This window comes from Chelonoidis abingdonii, chromosome 1 (genome assembly GCF_003597395.2).
Source record: "Chelonoidis abingdonii isolate Lonesome George chromosome 1, CheloAbing_2.0, whole genome shotgun sequence".
Taxonomy (NCBI): domain Eukaryota; kingdom Metazoa; phylum Chordata; order Testudines; family Testudinidae; genus Chelonoidis; species Chelonoidis abingdonii.
In genome coordinates, this window is record NC_133769.1 from 147,090,682 (window position 1) to 147,114,328 (window position 23,647).

General features: G+C 41.9%; 1 protein-coding gene across 1 annotated transcript; it reads left to right on the forward strand.

The window, feature by feature from the left end:
• Nucleotides 1–5,994: 5,994 nt before the first annotated feature.
• Nucleotides 5,995–22,595, forward strand: LOC142046140 (C-type lectin domain family 1 member A-like). The gene is made up of 6 exons (XM_075061884.1): nt 5,995–6,085; nt 8,617–8,709; nt 14,418–14,606; nt 17,593–17,747; nt 21,161–21,267; nt 22,445–22,595. Exons 1-6 carry the CDS (start codon nt 5,995–5,997, stop codon nt 22,593–22,595), a joined length of 786 nt encoding a protein of 261 aa, XP_074917985.1.
• The last annotated feature ends 1,052 nt before the right edge of the window (nt 22,596–23,647 follow it).

A 23,647-nucleotide genomic window follows, 5' to 3' on the forward strand; every position in this document is an offset into this window, starting at 1 on the left:
TCTCTCACGATGTTGGTGACGATGCAGTTCCAGTTTCATGCATGCACACGCTGCTCATGCCAATACTACTTGTGTCCAATTGTTTTGTATCCTCTCCTCTTTCTAATGATGATACTGGTGTGACATACTATACCTTGAGGGAGTGTCTTGTAACCTCCAAATTCCTCATTTTTATATAATAGTGATCTTACATATAAAGCATGTCTTGTAAGGTATCAGGGAAAAGGTTATGATCTGCTGAAAATTATTTCTCTAACTACATGTGTACATCATGAATGCATATGACGTTATGAGAATTGTGTTGTTTGGTAGTCACTCAGACATGCTGTATGTTAGGGAATCAGCCAGACATTAGCTCCCCAGACACAACAGTAAGGAAAGTAGCCAGCACCCGAGTGGAGTGTCAATCAACCCATCACTAAATATTGTCCAGCAAGGGAGCTACAATGCAATGACTCACCTGCATAAGGCCCCACCAGAGGAATTTCTCAACCTTGACTGGAGACTCAGCAATGTACCCAGACATGCCGGGACTTGTGTTTTCCAAGCACATGGACAGAAGGTATAAAATAGACACAATGACCATATGCTTGGCCTTTCTCCTGCCCCCACCTATGCTGCAAGCAATAAAAACACTGAGAAGAAGACTAAAGACTCCAACAGAGAAGACTGGCACAGATTTAAGGGACAAGTCTGTATATTAAGAACTACAATAGCCAGTGGGGTGAGAAAAAAACTGTTTAGCCTAATTGCTGCCCAGTCTAATAGGATTGAGAGTTTAGACTGCGTGTTTATATTTTCTTTTCTTTTGGTAACTAACTCTGACTTTTTGCCCATCACTTAATATCACTTAAAATCTACCTTATAAGGTCAATAAATTTGTTTAACTGTCTATCTTTACCAGTGAGTTTGTATGAAGTGTGTGGCAAATCTGCTCAGGTTTTCCAAAGGCTGGTGTATCTCCACTTTCCATTGATGAAGTGGTAAACCAATTAATAAATTTGCATTTCTCATCTTGAGCAGTGCAAGACAGTCTATTCCTGAGGTATAGTACTGGGAACTGGGGGGATTTGACTCTGGTGTCTTTCTCTGCGTGATTCATGAGTGACTCTGGGAGCATTCATGCAACCTAGCTGGGTGTGGAGCTCCACATGTGGTTGTGCTGAGTGATAGCATTGCGAGAGATAGCCCAGGTTGGAGAGACTTAAGGGGGCACAGCGGTCCCATGGTCCCAGGCTGCACCCCAGGGATCCCATCACAACTGCTTGCACTGATTGTGATGTAAAATGAGTAAAATAAAGGAAATTTCCAAGTGCAAAGGAGTAGAGAGATCCCCCAGTATCTCTCTGGTCCAGGCCATAGGACAGGAGGCTCCCCCTTGTAAAATTGGTTGGCAAAGAGTTCACCCTAGAGGTAATACAGGGAAGGTAAGAACAAGCTTTTAAAAGTGCTTGCACACAGGCTGAGCATTTGTTTCTTAGTCACCGTTGCTTCATGCAGTAATTCATGCATGTAAATGTCCAAACCAAGCTCTATAGTTAATGCCTGAGTCCTAGTCATCCATAAAGATGAAAGACCCTTTTCTCTGAGCGCATTGTGTAGGTGCAACATCCGTCGAAGTAGCAGAGCGAGAACTTCCTGTGCGGTTTCAGTCGGAACATCACAGAGCAAAAAATTTTTGTCTCTCATTCATGCTGACCCTCTTGTAGCGGGACAGACAGTTTCTGCCTCTCTCTGACTCCTCAAAGAACTTGATACAGGAGTAGACGGGTACACCTCCTCAAATTCTATTCCCAGACTCCTGCTCACTGACCAGAGGACACCTCCACAGGTATCATCTCTAAGTATTTGTGGGATCTTTCATTGTTAGGGATTGTAACTGTTGTAAGATTTTCCTCTTCTGTCTAAATTAGAAAGTGAGTGTTAATGGGTGACATTTTCAAAAGTACCGAAGAACCAGATTGAAATCAGTGGGATTTAGAAGCCTAAATGTGCCTAAAAATCTGGCCTTAAGGATTTAGGAGCATAATTCAGATTGAAAATCAATGGGACTGCGCCTAGGAAAAGACAGAGGCAGATACTGGGAGGGGGGAAGCAGTCTCGGGGGAATAGTTAGTGTTTGGAGGAATCCACGCTACTGGTCCTTTAAGGGCCCAGGAGCAGGAGCCTTGTAGTGTAGGGTGGGGCAAAGCTCCCCTCTCTCCCAGCCAGCCACGATGAGTCCTGAGAAGGAGGGCCACATATATGCCTCCTCTTCCTTCCTCATAAAAGGGAGACTCTAACAGGAGGAGGACGACTGCTTGCTGACCTCTCCAAGCCAACAGGGGAAAGGACAGAGTAAAAAGGGGCCAGCTGGTGAGAAGCTGACTGAGGACTGCCACTGGCACAAATCAGAACTTGTCTGAATGAGTACCCAGTTCTAGATGAAGGACTGAGTTCAAGCGACTAAAGAAGAGGTTTTGTACAGTGTGGGAAAGGTTAATAAAGAGACTCCGCAAAGGGGTACCTGTTTGAAGTACTCAAGTCTCAGAAAATGATTGCTGGCACTAAGGGAGATCAGACACCAGCATTCCTGGAGATCCAAGCACAGCCACAAGAGGATTTTCGTGAGGGTGGTGCACCATTGCAGGCACTTACACACCTGAGTCAGTTGGGCACTTTTAAAAATCCTATTCCTTATCTTTATTTAAAAGGATTTTAGACATCTGTAACTTGTGTATTGTTCTTTCCCTAGCTAGTAAAGTTTAGTCTAAGCAGCAAAACATGTGTGTTTGGGATGTATGATGTTGGTCAATCCATGTAGCTTATAGTTCTGCATTTGTATCTGAATGCTCTTTTTACCATATTCACCAAATCTACAAGATCGCCAAAAAGGAGGGTACCAAGTTTATGGCAGAGATCTCAGTATTAACAAAGCATCTGGTCCTGTCTGAAGAAACAAGGTAGCAACTTAGAAATTAATATAAACCATAAAAATAAGGCTAATGGTAAACAACTGTATAGTGAATCCAGAGCTAGGTGTCCAGTCCGGTGCTAACTGGGAATGAATAACAGGCCCTCATTTATATAACGTCTGATTAAATGTTTTGGAAAAAAGCATAAGAAAAATGTTAATAAAATTTCTAGATGATACTGTATTGGAAGGCATTTGGAACCATAGAGAAGTCTGAGAAATGATACCTAAAGATTTAGGGGGATGAGAAATACGAGCAGGACCCAAAGAAGTGAAATTGAGTCAAATAAACTGTTATCTATGCAACACACTCACAACTGAGATCACCTGAGATGCTTATGTTAATAAGCCTAGACATGGACGCATTGACACTCAGTTGGCCGTACTTTCAGTAGAATGTCTTGAATTCTAATTTTCTCTCCTAGTTTTTCTGCTATTCCTTGAGATTTTCTGGCCTTTGAGACGTGATACAAGTCTTATTTATTTATTTATTTATTTTATGTTCATTCTTGCATTTTTTTAATTGGATTGTTATCCAGGAATGGGATTGAGATGATATGTTTTCAGCTTTCCTCCATATCACAGCATTATGATAGTTTGAATTAATTAGGGCCCTTAGGCAAAAAATTTCAAAAGGTGCCTATGTGACTTAGTCTCATTGCTTTTTTTTCCAATATACCATAGGTTCCTATGTTATGAAAGTAGTTCAGAAATGGTACCTCCTATTCAGAAAAGCACTTAAGTCTGTGAACTGCAGGACTAAAACCCACTGAGCTTCAGGTGTAAAATACAGAAACCTTTGTTTTAGTTACTAAAGTCAGTAGATATGACTCAGACTGTGCACAGGAAACTTTCTTGAGGGAGACAATGTCCTTTTTCCACAATAATCTTTCAGAACAAAACTACACTTAAGGTCGTTCAGAGTATGGTACCTCAATTTTGTATTACATACTCTGCAGAATTTTAAAAAATAAGTGTAGCCTTAATTTACAATTTCTTAATGTTCTGTTTGTTTTTGTAAAACTTCCAACTTCTAATTTATAGTTTTCCATCTTTGTTTAGTTATTTTGCTTCAGTTACTGATATACATCAGCTTGTTTTTCATCCCAAAACTTATAAATAGAGGTCAGATATTTAAAAAGATGGATGTGATTTTTCTTCATTCCAGTACTCTCCTTGGTTTCAGTCATCCAGTTTTTTGTAACATGAAATAGGTCTCAATATTTGTTTGTTCTGCCAGTGAATATATAGAGTCCACTTCTTCATTTCACTGCACCAGTTTGATGCTGGCGAAATTCCATAAATGTCACTGGAGTTACACTAGAATGACTCAGGCCCATTGATCTGTAATCTCTAGGGCTATCAAGTGATGCAAAAATTAATTGTGCCATTAATCACACTGTTAAAATAGAATACAATTTATTTAAATATTTTTGGATGTTTTCCACATTTTCAAATATATTGATTTCAATTACAACACATAATAAAAAGTGAACAGTGCTCACTTTATATTTATTTTCTATTACAAGTATTTGCACTATAAAAAGTACAAGAAATAGTATTTTTCAATTCACCTAATAAAAGTACTGTAGTGCAATCTGCTTATCATGAAAGTTGAACTTACAAATGTAGAATTATGTAGAAAAAACCCTGCAAGTCTAATTAGTCCTATTTATTTTTCAACCAGTAACTCAGATAAACAAATTCTTTTCAGGAAATAATGCTGCCTCCTTCTTGTTTACAATGTCACCTGAAAGTGAGAACAGGTGTTCGCATGGCACTGTTATAGTTGGTGTCACAAGATATGAATCTTTAGCACATCTGGCAAGTAAATATATCCCTTCATGGTTCAACCACTATTCCAGAGGATAGGCTTCCATATTGATGATGGGTTCTGCTCAATAATGATCCAAAGTAGGGCGGACTGATGCATGTTCATTTTCATCATCATAGTCAGATGCCACCAGCAGAAGGTTGATTTTCTTTTTTGGTGGTTCGTGTCCTGTAGTTTCCTCATCAGAGTGCTGCTCTTTGAAGACTTCTGGAAGCATGCTCCATACCCTGTACCTCTCAGATTTTGGAAGGCACTTCTGATTCTTAAACCTTGAGTTGAGTGCTGTAGCTATCTTTAGAAATTTCACATTGGTACATTCTTTGCCTTTTGTAAAATCTGCAGTGAAAGTGTTCTTAAAACAAAGAACATGTGCTGAGTCATCATCCGAGACTGCTATAACATGAAATGTATGGCAGAATGCAGGTAAAACAGAGCAGGAGACATAAACTTCTCCTCCAAGGAGTTCAGTCACAAATTTAATTAATTCATTATTTTGCAACGAGTGTCATCAGCATGGAATCGTGTCCTCTGGAATGGTGGCCGAAGCATGAAGGGGCATATGAATGTGTAACATATCTGGCACATAAATATCTTGCAGGGCTGGCTACAAAAGTGCCATACAAATGTCTGTTCTCACTTTCAGGTGAAAATGTAAATAAAAAGCAGACAGTATATTTCCTGTAAATGTAAACAAGCTTGTTTGTTTTGGCTGAAGAAGTATGTCTGAGTGGATTTGTAGGATCTAAAGTTTTACATTGTTTTGTTTTTGAGTGTAGTTATGTAACAAAAAAAATCTACATTTGTAAGTTTCACTTTCACAATAAAGAGATTGCACTACAGTACTTGTATGAGGTGAATTGAAAAACACTATTTCTTTTGTTTACCATTTTTACAGTGAAAATATTTGTAATCAAAATAATAATATAAAGTGAGCAGTGTACACTTTGTATTCTGTGTTGTAATTGAAATCAATATATTTGAAAATGTAGAAAAACATGCAAAAATATTTAATAATCTTCAATTGGTATTCTATTATTCAATAGTGCAATTAAACTGTGATTAATCACAATTAATTTTTAAAATCCCGATTAATTTTTTTGAGTTATTTATGTGAGTTATCTGTGATTAATTAACAGCCCTAATAATCTCATCAGTGACCTCCATCCGCTAAATTAGTTTAAACATTATATCTTATATTCCACCAGAAATGAGTGAGCAGGAAGTGACCTACACAGAACTGAAATTTCACACTTCTGCTCAACAGCAAAGTAGAAAAACAGAGAAGACCAAAAGCAAAGGTACTATATGTAACAAGCTGCTAATGCTGTACATATTGCTATTTTACAACCCAGAGTCATACCTCTTTCTCCAGTAACTTTCCTTGATATTATATGTCAGAATTCAAAATTTTAATTCATTGTACTCTAGCGTTTCTGCCAATGGCAAGTTACTGAGACCTGATCACAGCCTTGAATGCCAAATGGAAGAAGTAATCGTGCATGGTGGGGGAAGGTCACAGATCTGGAAGCTAAAAGGATTGTCTGTCTTCTCCAGTCATTCTCATTGGCTGCTGGGCTGAGCAATCATCCAATCACCTATTACTGGTCTGGATTAATTTATTTTCTTTTTTTTCCTCTGTAAATCCCCTTGTGTAACAAGCAGAAGTCAACCGCCAACTGTCTGGGGTTAGGATGAAGCTTCCCGTATGGGCAGCTAATTCTATAATTGTCTGTTATAGGAGGTGGGCTGTGACATTTTGGGAATCATTCAGACCAGAAAGGGGTTACTCTCATCCTTCCTTATATATTTGGGTGCCTTAATGCTATGCTGCTATGGCTCAGAGTCCTGACACCAGTAGCCAGCCTACAAACATGAAGGTCTCCCCCTGACTTCCACCAGACTAGTTATTCCTTGAAGGGTGACCTCACCAGCCCTTCTGGAACCAAATCTCCCCAAATACATCTACCCTGAGTTTTTAACTCCCAGGCACTTGGACTTTTTCCTTCTTGTTCATCACCCCTGAAGGAGTGAAACCTGCCTCCAGTTGTCAGTTCACTTTGGTACATACACTCTATACAGTTTTCACAACAGAGACCTGCCTGGGGAAAAATGAACAAAAGGTTTATTTAACAGAAAAATCAGACTCAAAGACAAAAATAGAAAGGGAGGCAAAAACATACAAGTCACACAGAAAATAAACAAAAAGACACAGCTTTGTAATGCAAGTCACCCTAGTGCCTTTGTGCAGTTTCCCAGCATGCCCCCTGTCAGAAAGGGGATCCAGTCTTTCCTGTACAGTACCACACCTAAATGCTGGCCCTCATTTTCTAGATAAAAGCTTCAGTTTCAAGCCCTCTTTTTAAGACTTTTTTCTTTTTATTTTCTCCTGGCATGTGGATTTAGGGTGGGGAAATTCTAGCCAGGTTGCCTTAATGTGTTCCCATTATTCTAATGGCCCATCATGTTTCTTTTCCCAGGTTGTACAAAACTAGGTACATGAAGCTAGTCTCTTCTGGTTGTGGAGGCAGCTCCTCCCTATAGGGTGACCACCTCCCTGTTGTGAGGCAGAGCTGAATGTTGCAGCACAGATTAGGAGCACAGTTTTATATTCTACACAAATACAAAAATTCACAGGCTGCATACTGTAATAAGCCTCTGTCCCAAATCTGGACCTTAACGTCCAAAATCTGGGTGCTTAGCATGAACCTCCACCCTTAATTACCAGCTTGGATCTTATCTCGCTGCCACCATCCAAAATTTCCAGGGTTTTGGCCCCCTCTGGTCTCCCCAAACCTTCCCTGGAGAGACCCCCAAGACCCAGAAGCTCTGAGTCTTACCCAAGGGAAATAACCCACTTCCCTTCCCCCTCCCTCTCCCACCCAGACTTTCCTCTCTGGGCTAACCTGAGAGTATTGATGCAATCTCTTTACATCACAATACCAAGAAGCATGTCCCCTCTCTTCCACAAAGAGACAAACCTCAAACACAAGGAAACAGAGATGATTTTATCTCTTTTCCCCCTCCACTTCAATCCCTGGTGCTGCCTGGCTTACCTCCATAGATCTAACACAAAGAGAATTAGTGTTTCCCTCCCTTGTTTTCCTTAACCTAACCAGAGAGAAACTCAAACAAGTTTAAAAAGAAAACTTTATATAAAAAGAAAGAAAAAAACATAAGATATAATTATCTCTGCCATCAAGATGACAATACAGGGCTATTGCTTATAAGAAAATATGAATAAACAGTCTGATTCAAAAAGATATCCAATTTGAAACATTCCAGCAAGTTACACACATGTAAATACACCCAAAACAACATAAAAGCCTATATTGTTTTTTCTACCTGTACTTACAAGTTGGAAACAGAAGATAAGACGATAGAAAGAAGCTTCTCAATAGCTGAAGACAAACAAAAGACTCAGACCCAAAAATCCCCCCCCTTTGAAAAATCTAGTTTCCTGATTGGTCCTCTGGTCAGGTGTTTGGTTCCCTTTGTTAAGCCTTTACAGGTAAAAGAAACATTAACCCTTAGCTATCTATTTATGACACATACACGTCTCAAAATGACCATCAAGTTCAGAACATTACACGCTTTCAATAAAAGACCTTATTTGACATATTTTTATACACAGTAACATTGCATCCAACCAGTTTATTGAATTTCTTATTATTTGTGGTTGAGACCCCCTGTTCTCTCTCCCCTTGCAGTGTCTGGATCCTGATTCTCACAGGGACATTAAACTTTCTTCTGGATCAATCTGGTAATGTCCACTCTCAGAGACAAGATACTGTTTTCACTGCCTGGCTTGGCCCTGTCTGCTTTCTTTCAGACACTCCATCTCCTCGGTGGCAGCTCATTGCACTGACTCTTGGGATCTTCTGCCTGGTGTTGCTGGTAGTGCTTGGGATCCTGGGTGCTGAGGGTGAGTCCATCCTACGAAGGCACTAAGGCTACAATGCTGCAATGAGCTCAAAGAATCTCCAGGATCCCCCTACACAGAGCCCTGTGCAGGATCAGGGCTTTAGAAGTGACCTGAACCATTGCAAAACTGTATGGGAATCATTCAAAGTGGAAGCCTGAGCACTAATTTAGCACAGTTAAGGTTTTGATTACATTTCCACTTAAAGTGGGATTAAATTCCCTTAGCTTCACTCTTAAATGATTAATTTAAGTCTCCAAATATGAGTCAATATCTCTTCAAGAGTCTATTTAATGTTCTTTGCATTTTCAATGAAATATCTTTGAAATTCTTTAAAAATCAAGATAGTTCCTTTTAAATTTGCCCATGTTTTCCTGTCACTACTTTGTCATTTACTCAGCTTCACTATAACTCAGATATAGGCAAAATAGTTAAACTTTAAAATGTAAAAATGTATATAGCAACATTAATATAATCTGTTTCTTGAGTATAAAATGTGTTTTGTGTAAATGGTGTTTCACACAGATGGGATTAGACATAGAACAGGAACATGGTTGAAATGGGGCTGTCTGTGTATAATTCACATAAAATGGAGGTCACTCTTATTGCTTCCATACTCAACACACACCTCTGATCTCACCCACCCAGATCCCAGCACACGTCCCCAGAAACCCATAACTCCCCACCTTCCCACTCACATTCCTGCCCTCCCCAGCATCCCCAGTCACCCATTGTTCCTCTGGTAAACAGCAGAGCAGCTGCACAGGGAAATAAGTGGGGTGAGAGGCTGAGGAGAGAGGGCATGTGGGTGAATGGACACATGAGTAGACAGGGGGTGTCAGAATCACATGTGTGGAGTCTTGGCCACAAATGATAGTTGAACTGGGTAGGGCCTGGAAGACACTAGTGGGATAGACCAGTTCTCTTTTCTGGTTAACCCCTGTGGTTTGTGAAAGGGGCATCTCTGCTCTGACGAACAGCAAATGGTCGTTGGATCTAAGTCACACTCTGAAGAACTCGGGTCAGAACAGAGATCCTCTGGCAAACCACAGATGAGAAACTTCCCAGAGTGGAGAGCTTCTCCCTTTTCCTTTCCTGCTCAAGACTGTCTCCCAGCTCCAGGCCAATATCTCCACCATGCTCCTCTGATACTCCGTTCCATATGTCATAAACAGATAGTAAAGGGTTAACAAGTCCAGTAAACCTGGCTAACACCTGACCAGAGGACCAATCAGGAGACAAGATACTTTCAAACCTCAGTGGAGGAAAGTCTTTGTTTTGTGCTGTTTTCTTTGTTCTCTGTTCTCTCTGGGTTCTGAAAGGGACCAGACATGTAAGCAGATATCTCCAAGTTTCTAAAACAGCCTCTTCTGTTCAATTTAGTAAGTACCAGTTAGAAAGGTGGTTAGTCTTTTTGTTTGCTGTCTTTATTTTGCAAAATGTAGTATTTGCCTGGAAAGTTTATCTTGTTGCTGGCAACATTGTACTTTGTGCTGGGGGGAGGATTCTCCTGGTGTCTATAACTGAAAAGACCTGCAAAATTTTCCATCTTGATTTACAGAGACAACTTTTACTTTTTCTTTCTTTTATTAAAAGCTTTTCTTTTTAAGACCTGATTGATTTTTTGGTTATCTTGTGTAAGACCCAAGGGGAGGGAGTCTGCACTCACCAGGGAATTTGTGGGAGGAAGGAGAGAAGTGGGAGGAAAAGCCGATTTCTCTCTGTGTTAAGATTACTGTCTCTCTCTGAGGAAGAGTCTGGGAGGGGAGAGAAGGGGAGAAGGTGAAATTTCCTCTCTTTTTAAGATTCAAGAAGTTGAATCACAGGAATCTCCCAGTGTTACCAGAGAGAGGAGAATCTGTGAGAAGAAAGGAGGGGGGAATGGTTTATTTCCCTTGTTGTGAGAACCCAAGGGATTTTGGGTCTTGGGTCCCAAGGGAAGGGTTTGGGGGCCAGAAAGTGCCCCAAAACACTATATTTTTGGGTGGTGGCAGCTCTAACATTTCTAAGCGAGTAATTAAGCTTAGGGGGGTTCATGCTGGTACCCCATCTTTTGGACGCTAAGGTTCAGAGTGGGGGTTCATACCACTCTGAAGAACTCTTCTCAGAACAGAGACCCTTTGACAAACCACAGATGAGAAACTTCCCAGAGTGGAGAGCTTCTCCCTTTTCCTTTCCTGCTCAAGACTGTCTCCCAGCTTCAGGCCCATGTCTCCACCATGCTCCTCTGATACTCCATTCCATAGTTCTTACAATTCCATTTCCGTCACATATTTCCCTCTGACCACCATCCAATCTTTGCTCCCCTAGATCCTCACTCCCAGACACCACTCCTATGTCACAGCATATTGTCCCATGCTCCTCCACAGCCCTGCTCTTCAACTTGCCTCCTCCATTCGCATCCCCAATCTTCAACATATCTCTTCCATCAGTCTCAGAAACTGAGCTCTACAGTCACCCCACAGGTGGCCCTTCTAAGACAAAGCCAAGGCTCAATTACGATGGTGTCACTGCAAGTAACTTACTGGTCTATTGATATCAAATGAATTTTAGTTTCCAGATTTGTTAGTTTGGCACTTTTCACCACAATACATGTATGCAGGGAGAGTTCAGCCAAAACTACGGACACAGAGTCCTGTCTCACCAGCGACAGGGAAATACTGTTTGATAGTCTTTGCTCATGCTTCACTGTTGCATGGTGTGATTTGCAAGAAACTGAGTGAGAATCTTGTGAAGGTAAATTGGGCTTCCAGAGGATCAGGATAGTGCTCTCTTTATCAAAGACCACATTGCAGATTTCCCCCTGCTTCTGTTTTACAGGAAACCTTGATCCTCTATTCTCCTAACTACTTCTTCCAAAACACACAGTAGTTCTGGAAACACTCCCTTACCCCTCAACTGAATCATCCTTCCTGCTAATTGAGAGGGGGAGACTGGGGTCCAACCACATTTTAATGTTTCTTTGGGGTACCCAGGGTTGTGAGACACTGAGCTACCACCTGTCCTTGGGGGGAAGAAGCCTTGTATTTGCCTGTCATAGGTCAGCTCCCATCTCCACCGGCCATGGCCAACACAAACACTCCCCTCTAGGCTTCACTCTTCAGGTTAGCAGTAACCCTCAGAGCAGTAACCCTCAAACCCTCAAAGCAGTGCCTTAACAAGGGCGAGGCGAGTGAGGCACTTGCCTTGGGCACATAAAGTCGGGGGAGGGGTGCAGAAAGCGGTGGAGAGAAAAGAAAAAAAAATGCTGGCACAGAGATATTTATAACCCAGGTGATCTCCCCCCCGGCCCCTCCTGCCGCCCCGCATGCCTCCCTCGAGTATCTCCCAGCCCCAACTTGTCCCTCCCCCCCCGCATTTCCCCTGCCCCGAGCACAGAGTCCTTGTCTTTCCCCTGCAGTAACTGCTGCCGCAGGGTGCTAGTGCTCCCCTCTCCACTGCCAGGACAGACTGTGAGCCTGCCTTTCCCCCTCAGACCCTTTCATTTTCCAATGGGACTCTCCAGCAGCACAGTGCCCCCCACACCCGCAGTCACTGCTCCTGCCCCATGCTGGGCAAGGAGGCAGCCCCATCCCTCAACACAGTGAGGCTACAGTCAGGGACAACAGCGGGGAGGAGGCACATGCAGAACCCCCAGGCACCCACCACGGGGGAAGCAAGGGAGATTCCTGGACCTGTGAGGGGCCCTAGGAGCACATACAGTGACAGTGGTGGGGATTAGTGTGCTTCTGGGGGGGCAGGAAAGTGGGGCCTGCTCCCCCAGAGCTTGCTGCTGCCGGCAGGGAAAGGGCTAGGGGGAGTCCTCCTCTCTGGCCCCTGTCCTGGAGCAGTCTGCTTGCACCCCAAACTCATCCCCAGCCCTGCCCCACCCCAGAGTCCACACCCCCAGTCAGAGCTTTCACACCCTCACCCCACCCTCATCCCTCTGCCCGAGCCCTGAGCCCTTCCAGCACCCCAAACATCTCATCCCCAGTCCCAGCCAGAGCCCTCACCCCACACCCCCACCCCTCTGCCCCAGCCCTGAGCCCCTCCCACACTCCAAACCTCTCATCTTCAGCCACACCCCACAGCTCTTACCCCTGCACTCCATCCCTCTGCACCCCTCCCATCCCCAAACCACCTCCCAGAGGCTGCACCCCAACCCCCTGCCCCAGCCTAGAGTCTGCACCCCAGACCTCCGACCTCACCCAAACTCCATCCCAGAGCCTTAGGCAGGTGAGGGGGTGGAGTTTGGGTAGGGGTGGGTTCTGGGCACCACTAAAATTTCTACAAACCTGCCACCACGATCCTGCCCTCCAAACCTGAACTCCCAGCATTCTCAGGACACATGCTGATCCCTAGTGGCCACTGCTGATATCCAGCACCTCCCTCCTCTCTTAATCTGTGAGTCCCATTCTGGAATGGAACTGGATTAGAACCAAAGACCATCTTGGAAGCAACATTACCAGCCCAAGCAGTCAAAAATGATGAGTTAGACCCCCAAAAATCACAGGCTTTACCACCACCTCTTCATTCATTCTTCAGTGGCAATTTGGCAGCAGGCCCTTCCCTCCAAGAGGGACTGAGGGACCCACTGCCAAATTGCTGCTGAAGAGCTGGCCCTGCGGGAGGTCACAATTTTATATTCTTGCCTCGGGCGCAAAAATTCCTAGTTACGGCTCTGCTTCAAAGTGTCTCTCTGGAGTGTCCAGCCCCTGCTCCACTGGGTGCTCACAGTGTTCACTGATTTGTTGCTTCCAAAGAAGCAGTGTACCCCAGCTCACCAGTTTCTCCTCAGATCACGGCTCTGCTTAGCACACAGAACTTAGATATGCGCATAATGAAATCAAATAAAAGTATATTTAACAAAGCATAATGATTCAAGTTGTAGCAAGTAGAAATACTGGAAACAAATGGTTACATATAAAATAACAATCATAACACACTTTCAAATGCCTAGACTTTATTGACATGCTATTCTCAAGACTTGTAGAATATTGCTCACCCAAAATCCTTGCAGCCAGTCTGGCAGTGACCCTCCTTTCATGAGACAAGCACACTGCCAGACTGACTCTTAAGCAAAGGATTCAGTGCATCCCATTGCCCACCAAGATTTATCAAAATAATCTTTTGGTTTTATTCATGAACAGGACACCCCACTGCTGTTTGCCTTCCTGTAGATTTTCTCTTGTAGATTTCACAGTCTCTCAATACGTAAATAGGCATCTATTGTGATGTTTGCAATACACAAATGACCAGACAGGGAGATAGGTGTCTATTACTTCCTCCCTGAAAGGAACATTTCTAAGGCATGTTGCCTGTTGGTGAGCTGCTGTGACTCCAAGACATTAACAACATAATTATCAGTGTAGCTACATAATGTCTTAAATATCATCTATACATATATTTTGCAATGATCATGATGACCAATGAGCTACTGGCTCTTCGTACAGACGTCACATGTAACCCTTTGATTAATAGTTATGCAGATGTCTAACCCAGGAAATCCCTATAAAAGTGTATTCAACCCTGTGTCCTCTGCTGGTTGGCACCAAATGGTCCCTGGGCCACACATATAGCTTCACAGCTGCCTCGTACCAGCTATGGCTCTATGCGACAGTTAAAGGCATTTTTTAAATTGTATCTCTATATTGTAAACCATAATTTAGTTTTGAAGGACACTTTTTGGTGTAGTTCTATTGTGAATTTAACTTTTTTCATTTCCTATCAAGCAAACAGATGGCAGGAAAAGTTCACCCAGCAGCAGGAAATTCTGGAAAATCTCACTTACCAGCAGGAAATTCTGGGAAACCTCATCCAGAAGCTACAAGAAATTCAGGAGAAAACCTCTCAGGAAAAGGAAGATCTTCAGGCCAAGAATGCAGAGTTTTCTAAGTCTTTGCAGTTCTTACAGTCAAAAGGTACCAGTCTATGGCCTTCTAATGGCAACTACTGTGTGTTCCTCATATGTCACTTCAGACTGAAATAAACTGTGAGCCTGACGGGGACACCGAGCAGAGAACCCCAGACAGCTCCTATTGCTCCTCGAAGGCATCAATGGAGCCAGTGGATGCTTCTGCCCAGATACGTGAGCGGCCAGAAGATTAGAAACAAACCCCACAGTCACAGGAGTCTCCATTGGCCACCATCCTCTCCCTGGTTTTGTAGATGGCCGTTTTAGCCAGAGCGAGGAGGAGGTTGACCAGGAGGTCCCGTGACTTTGTAGGGCCACGGATAGGGAGTGCATAGAGAAGGAGGTGAGGGGGAAAGTGCAGCCAGAAACACAACAGTATATTGGTGAGGAGCCGGTATAGGGGCTGCAACCTGGTGCATTCTAAGTAAATGTGCGCCAGGGTATCCCTCACTCTGCAGAAGGGGCAGGTGTCTGGGACAAGGGTAAACTGTACCAAATACACGCCTGTGCTCATGACCCCATGAAGGAGCTGCCAAATGATATCCCCGGCGGGCCTCGGGACCAGGGTGGAGTATAGGCTGGCCCACAGGGGCTCCTCACCTTCCAGATGTGGCAGGAGGTCCCGCCACTTTGTGTCGGGGCAGGACATGAGGGTGAGGAAGTGAAGGGTGTGGAGCACGAGCGTGTAGAGATGTTTCCTTGGCACGGTTTGGAACTGGACTGGCTGCAGATCGTGCACCCAGCTTGCAGAGAAGGAGTAGGGGGGCCGGTTGGGTCCATAGGGCAGGGACCCAATGAAAAGGTCCGGAGGGCCCAGGTGGAGGGTGGGCAGGGCATGCCCTCGTGCAAGACCTGGTCGAGGTAAACCCGAGCAGCAGGCGGCAAAGCGGCCTTCACTTCCTGTAGTACACGCCGGGGAGTACAAGACCTGGAGAGCCCCATGCACCGAGGGAGCGTCAGGGGAACCAGCCAGTCTCCCCGGTTATAATCCAGGACCTTTGAGTCAGGTCTCAAATGAATATGCTTTCTAAACAAAGAGCTATATAGCCATTCATTTTGATGTTTTTTGCACCTCATTTAATTAGTTTAATTACAGTAGAACCCTTTTATCCTTGTCCTTATTAGCAACTGTCTGTCTAAGTGCTCCTTTGGCCCTGTTCTGCAAAGATACAGCCTAACAACTCACAATAAGACTTAAAATACATTACAAGTGAAGACAGGAAAAAGGGGTGTTTTTTTAAATATTTCAAAATGTGTTGAATACATTATGCAATGACTATTATTAATCCACCTCTGAACAGGAGGATTCAATACAATATAGAAGCAATTGGCATGGTAATTGAAGCTTATATTCAGGTGAGCTGAGTACCCAAATGAACACTGAAATGTATGAGAGTGTGTGTGCTCAGCACTTCCATAAACCAGGCCCTAGTTCTGTGTGATCTGTTTCCAAATGAACAAGGAAACTGAGGGGCATAGTTGGAATTAATACCCCAGCTGTTCATGTCCAGAGACCACAATTTAAATACTGGATTTATAGTCATTAGGAAAATGAGTTTAGTGCAAATAGTTTTATGTTCACTGTTACAGCCATGATAGGATGCATATTATTAGGGAACTGGCGCCCAATCCAGTGCTCATTGAAGGCAGTGGGACTACACAGTTTACCAATTTTTGCATTTCAGTGTTTCTTTAAGCAATCACCTAATATTCATATTGTGGTGCACTTTTGGTTCTTTGTATGGAAATTCCTGTATGAATGTCAGTCACAATAATTGGTCATAGCCCACATTATCATCTACCTACAGTGCTTCATCTTCAGGAGCTATGACATGTGTCAGAGTTAGACTCAGGACTCATAGTTTGTCAGACGACTCAGTTTTATTAGCACAGCGCTCTGCTAATAACATCCAGACAATGTCAGCACCATGCAAGACACAGGGTATGGCTACACCTGAAATTTCAAAGCGCTGCCGCGGCAGCGCTGCAGGACCGTTACCGCAGCAGCGCTTTGAAGTGTGAGTGTGGTCGGAGTGCCAGCGCTGGGAGAAAGCTCTCCCAGTGCTGCACGTAAACCACATCCTCTACGGGTGTAGCTTGCAGCGCTGGGAGCCGCACTCCCAGCGCAGCGGCACTGATTACATTGAGGGTGTAATCAGTTCACACCCCTGAGCGCGAAAGTTGCAGCGCTGTAAAGTGCTAGTGTAGCCATACCCTACTATCTTATTTATACAGATAAAAGGGTGAGTACTTAGCAAGATAACAAAGCTAGCAGAATCTGATAGGTTTACCTGGGCTAAGCATGCATATCTTATTTCCTTACTAACTATTACCGATCTTCTGTTAATGTTTTGCCATTAGCACCCTTGTTTATGCCTAATGTTTCTTTTCCTGGCACCTGTATTTCAACATTTCTTATTTCTGCTTAAAGGTACATACAACATTTCTTTAATCCAGTCTTCTTATTTTTACAATATAATTCATTCTACTTTCTACTTTCACACATGACATGGAGTTTTCAATGATTTGGCAAAATAAACTGAATAGAATTCCCATGCCCTGTACCATGTGCCTGAATGCAAACAGAATGTTCTTAGAGGGCAGCACACAACCACTCAGGGTTCTCTGTTACTTGCATGACATTTTATGTCACAAGATACTTTCTGTGCCAGACAGATTTGCATGGATTCTAGTCTAGATTTAAACTAGGAATTGACAAAGATCTGAGCCATGCATCAGGGACTGTAATCCTCTTTCCTCCTTCACATTTACAGTACCACAAAACAAGATAAAAAAAAAAGTCTTTATGGTTGAAAGGAGAATGAGCTTGTCAGCAGCAAAGTGACTCTGCACACTGTGCAATCAGACAGTGGAGTGTCAGTAATGTTCCTTGTAGGTTTTGGAATGATTTGTTAGTCAGAAGATGCCAATCTTTAACTTCATTACATACAGGAACATAGAAATCTGACCAATCTATTTGTTTTCTTTTGAAGGAAACAAATGCAGAATCTGTTCAAAGGATGACTGGATGCAAAATGGCGAGGACTGTTACTACTTCTCTACTAAAATGAAAACTTGGTTTGAATGTAAAGAGTATTGCTCTTCTCTGGGCTCCAGACTGCTGAAGATAGACAGCAAAGAGGAGCTGGTAGAGTCTATTTTACTTTTTATATAACCTCTTATATATTCCAAATTACACATGGCAAGTTTGTTAGGATACTATATATAATTTCCTTGAGTATAGTACACATGTTTATGTGGGAAAACTCCCAGAATGATCTGAAACAATTCTGGTTTAAACCATGCAGAGGCACGTGATAGAGGTTACCAGAAGGTCAGACTAACTGATGAGTGTTAAATTATTGGGAAGAGGTAACTATCAATATAGTAAGTGAGTATGCACCACAGTTGGGAGATGATCAAATGGTAAAAGAGGAGTTTTTCAAGATGCCTTATTGGAAACATATCACTTAATGAGGAGATAATTATCAGAGCAGGTCTAAATGCACATGTTGGAACTGAAAAGGCTGTATATGAAACAGTCCATGGGGGGCACTGCATTGGAATCAAAAACTCTGAAGGGAAAACAATTACTGGGATGGGATGTAGTGATTGCAGACACACACTTTCAAAAGAAGGAAAGCCACATCATAACTTATGCCAGTGGAGGACCTAAGTCCTAAATTGATTTTCTTTTTATCAAGAAGTGATGGATAAATAATCAAGTGTAAGATAAAACCCGGTGAATGCATTGTGAACCAGCACAGACTTCCTCTTATAGACTTTAGAATGCTGAGACCTCAGAAATATCTGAACTCCTGGGTGCTGAAAAGGCCTAAGTGTGGAAACTTACAGATATGAATGAAAAAATCTTTAAGAAAGAAGTAATATGTAGTCTTCTTGACTACACAGGAGAATGGCTGGAGGATAACTGGTACAAAGTGAAGTTAATGTTGCTGAAACAGTACATGAAGTCATAGGAGTGATGAAACCAGTACCAAATGGGTAAAAAGGGAACTGTTGAGTGGAATCCTCAAGTTAAAGAATCAGCTGAGAAGGGAAAGGTAACTCTTAAAAAACGGCAGGCCAGTGGGTTGAGCATTGATAAGATGATGTATATGGAGGCAAAAAAAGAAGGCTAAAAGAAGTGTTGTGGCAACTAAAAATGTGACCAGTGAGGAGGATGTGAGGGAGAAAAGACGATCTACAAACTCACTAAGGCAATGAAGAAAAGATGAGGAATATGAATGAGTTTGCTTATATTCCAAATAAGTGATTATTTTGAGAGTGATGAATGGGGAGCACTCAAGGGAGGAATTAAGAAAATGAAAGCTGATAGAGTGCATGCAGGAGGAAGAGTTTGTAGATGCACTTAGGAAAGTGAAAAGGGAGAGAAAGGACCTAGGCCATATGAAGTACATATGGATATGTTGAAGACATTGGGAAAGGAAAGTGCCAAGTATTTCACAAGTCTGTTTAATGATATTCTTAAGAAAGAGAAAATGCTGAATGAATGGTGTTAAAGCTTTCTGGTTCCCATTTTTAAATGTACAGGAATATTACACTGTGTGCTAATCACCTAATTAAACTGACTTTATATGTTATGAAAGTATGGGGGGAATTATTGAAAATGGTCTGCATGGAAGAGCTGAAATTTGAAAGGGTGACTATTGATTTATGGAGTATAAATGATGCCATATTTCCTTTACAAAACCTCATGGAGAAGTACAGAGAAAAAAAGATGGCAACTGGGCATGGTCTTTCTGGACTTGGAGAAGGTATATGATTGTGTTCCAAGAGAATTAGTTTGGTGAAGTTTGTGATAAAGACGCCTGCTAACCCCAGGGTTGTGTGTTCAATCCTTGAGGGAGCCATTTAGGGAACTGGGGTATAAATACAAAAAAAGACACTATCTGGGGATTTGTTCTACTTTGAGCAGGGGTTGGACTAGATCTCCTGAGGTCTCTTCCAACCCTGATATTCTGTGATACAATCATGAGTTTTGGAAGAAGGCTATAAAAGTCACTGACTCCAAATAAAGGAAGTGGCAAGAAATAATAATAATAATAATGTAATTTTAAAGTTAGGAGTTTATGTATTATTCCAATCCTCAGGAATATTGACATACATCCTAACTTTAACATTACATTAATATCATGAATCTACAAGAAGTCCTGACCAGATTGGGGAGAAAAGGCAAACACATGACATCACAACAAAAAATGAGTCCTTGTGGCACCTTAGAGACTAACAAATTTATTTGGGCATAAGCTTTCATGGTCTAGAACCCACTTCATCAAATGCACAAGGTGAAAAATACAGGAGCAGGTATAAATACATGAAAGGATGGAGGTTGCTTTACCAAGTGTGAGGTCAGTCTAACGAGATAAATCAATTAACAGCAGGATACCAAGGGAGGAAAAATAACTTCTGAAGTGGTAAGAGAGTGGCCCATTACAGCAGTTGATAAGGAGGTGTGAGTAACAGTAGGGAGAAATTTGAATTGGGGAAATTAAGTTTTGTAATGATCCAACCACTCCCAGTCTTTATTCAGGCCTAATCTAATAGTATCTGGTTTGCAACTCTGAACATGACATCACCATATTCATCGGGTTTGGCTAAATCCTCAGCAAGACCTGGAGTGTGAACCTAATGTTTTCTGTTTACCCTTGCATCACTGCTGTGACAAACCAAAAATAAACAACCAGTTAGCCTGATCCTGGAAACATTTTGCCAGATCTTAAAGTGGCTAATACTGTTGTGGGAACTGTGTGACATTCCTGAGATATCTATCCAGGATCTAAACTGCAAGTGGCAATCACAGAGAGAAAGAAGCTGTGTCTCCTTATCTTTACGAATCATTCCTTTCTCCCTGTCTGAGTTTTTCTTGTTTTCCCCTGGGAAGAAATAGGATTGGACTTCAACTACCGCAAAATAAAAAGCTATCACCTATAATTATCCCTCTTGTTCCAAGTGCTTTTAATATCATCTAAAGAACAAGCAAGCAAGGGATTTTACCTTGGAAAAAATCTCTAAGCCAAAAAATTGCAAATTTTTCAAATTTTACATATCTTCTAAGTTTCAAATGTTTTTCACTCATTTTGTTTTGGCTTTTTTTTATCATGTGTTTTAGCAAAAGGTTACAAAGTATTTATGATGTCATTTATATTGAATATAAGCCTGCCATAACTCCATGCAGACCCTGTACCACAATTATTTTCTTTTTACTGTTGTGCAACAGTAAAAATGTGCATAACAGAGCTGTTTAGACAACAAGATTTTGATCTCTTGGGACATTCTGATATTTCAATATTTGTTTTCATCCTGATCCTGTTCTTGTTCCATGCATAACAGAGCCCCAATCCTGAATGGATCCTCTAGGCATGCTCATATTGCAAATAAATAGTAGTAATAATGAGACAACTAGTCTCTATAGATGCCTCAGCACAAGATTTACATTCTCTTCCCTCACTGCTGTATGGCCATGGAAAGGACTGAGAAGGAGGATGAAACATGGATTGTTTTAATCTTTTCCTTTTCTTTCTTGCCTCCCACCCCCAGGACTCCCTACAAAAACTGGATTATTCCTCTTACTGGATTGGATTATCTCGTAATGGAGCAGATGGACCCTGGCTATGGGAGGACAGCACAGCTCTCTCCATTGATGTGTAAGCCACAGTGTGAACCTGTTCAGTTCCCTGTACATTTATATAAAGATGACATGAAACAAATGGGAGAAGGAGGTTCCAATGGCCTGAACTCAGTGATATGTATGACTCTGTGGGTTAGGATCTTTGTTTAGTAATCTCCTTGCTTCCAAGTCAGTACCATAGGCAGCAAAGAGTAGGGTGAGGTGGAGTTGTGTCTCTGTAATATAACCTGAAATCCAGAAAAAAGCAGGGTCCTTAGTCTGTATTTTTCAAAGGAGTCTATGGAAGTTACATGTCCGTATCACACTGAATTTTAGCAGTGTATGGGCACCTAACTTCCTTAGTGTCCTCTGAAAATCCTAATCTTAACTAGTGAACAGACACATGGAAAACCTACTTTGATAGAATTCTGCTACTTCATTCTAGTTCCTGTATTTCTTCATTTTTTCTTATTAAAAGGTATTTGCATGAAACGGAATCTTTCTTCAAAGCTCATTTCCTCCTGATATTTATTTTGACTTTTCATGAATAAATGTGAGTTCGGTGGCCTGCCATGCTCACCCCCACTTCTCTACAACTGAAAATCAGCACACAATTGGCCATCAATTAGGAGTAGACCTGAATGGTGTTTTTTCCTGAAGAAAATTTCAGTTTTTCACAGCTAATTGGAAGAGTAACAATTTGGGGTTGTGGTCTTCATTCTTTGAATGAAAGATAGAAGTTTTTGGCAGAAAGCAGTTCAGTTTTGCATAAATAAATAAATGTTTAAACAAAAACCACTGAAAAACAACTTTGATGGGGGAAAAAAAATGCAAGTGGCCTTATTCAGTTCTGTAGTGAGGACTGAGGTGTCCTGGCAGAGCTCTTGGGATCCTAGAACAGGAATAGAAAATGTTGTATCAGGTCAAGTTTCAGGTGCACTGGTAGCTCCACACACTATGGGGCAGATGCTCAGCTCATTCAAATTGTCATTGTTTCATTGACTTCAGTGGAAGTGTGACAATTTAGACAAACTAAAGCTGTCCCCGCTCACACATGATTCTCACCAGATGTTGTATTTCCCACTTTCATAACCACCAATAAATATCATTTTTAAACAACTCTCCTGCCCACCAGAATGACCCACTGTTAATAGCTACTTATGATTTTGCCATGTCATTGGTATGACTGACAGTAATATGTCTTTCCTTCCCAGCTCTGTAGTACAGAAAAATTACCATGAAGAATGTGCAGCTTTCTCTCTTTCTCGAATACGCTCCAGTGTTTGTACTACCACCCGTAGGTGTGCTTGTGAGAAGGAGGTAGCTGAGTTGAAGTCTCTTGCACTGTTACAAGGAAAAACATAGTAACTCTGAGATTCATATCTGGAAACATTCCAGACAGAAAAAAAAAACCCGAAAAGAATTTCTGCTTCTTGGCTTTGCTGAGCTGTGTTATTTTTATATAGTACTGCAGTTATCAAATCTTTGCTGTATAACTATATATAATGTCAAATGTTTGTAACAGTATTTTCCTCACTTATGATTGTAAAAATGGAGGTACTGAATTTTTTATCCTTTTTCACATGTCTGCTGTCACCTACATTTGGGAAAATTGTCATTGAATACATGTGTGTTTGGATGTATGAAGGTTATCTGGAAGGGACATGGAAAGGGGTAAGAGCTTCATATCTCTACCAGCCAATTAGATAATTTGTTTACTCCTATTACTCTCTGTTTTCCTGTTACTCAATGTCAGATATTATTGTGTTGTAGTTCTGAGACCCAACTGTGTGTTGCTAATTTGAGAAGGGCTGCCCAAGGAGACTGTGAGCTCAGTGTTGACCAGTTTATTTTTTCCTGTAAAATTTTCCAAGCTCTGTATGGGCAGAGATTGTGTTTTGAAAATACAAGCTATGCAGACCACCTGAAGCTAGCATAAGATCACTGGTTGATGTCTGCATCTACTCTGGAAAAGGGAGATAAATAGGGAATCTTTGTCAAAAGTATGTGTTTCAAGTTCTGACCATTCTAGCTGGTGGCAGCCCTTCTCAAATTAGCAACTTGAATATGAGAACTTCCTGTGTGATTTCAGCCAGAACACTGTTAAGTGAATACTTCTTTCCCTGTCCAAACCCACTGTACCTAATATGTTTGGCTATGATTTAGTCAAAGATTGGGGATAGTTCTTCTTGTACTCAAGCCACTTCATTGCACTTCAGGTTCCAGAGAGGTAAAGTGTCATGGCTGTAGTGAGCAGATCCAGGGTTGATCCAGGAAGTGCACTTAGGTCTCCATTTGGTTACATTTGCCTCTCTAGTAAGGCAAGTCAGGAACATGAACACAGAGACCATGGGCTAGACTCTGATCTTGTTTATATCACTCTAAATAGGTAGTGCATGTATTAACTTCAATGGAGT

What these genes read in the sequence shown, in the direction of transcription:
- LOC142046140 (XM_075061884.1), top strand. Translation starts at nt 5,995, where the DNA reads ATGAGTGAGCAGGAAGTGACCTACACAGAACTGAAATTTCACACTTCT. An exon ending in TGGGATCCTGGGTGCTGAGG is followed by an intron (nt 8,710 to 14,417) that starts GTGAGTCCATCC and finishes TTTCCTATCAAG; the next exon opens with CAAACAGATGGCAGGAAAAG. An exon ending in TAGACAGCAAAGAGGAGCTG is followed by an intron (nt 17,748 to 21,160) that starts GTAGAGTCTATT and finishes TCCCACCCCCAG; the next exon opens with GACTCCCTACAAAAACTGGA.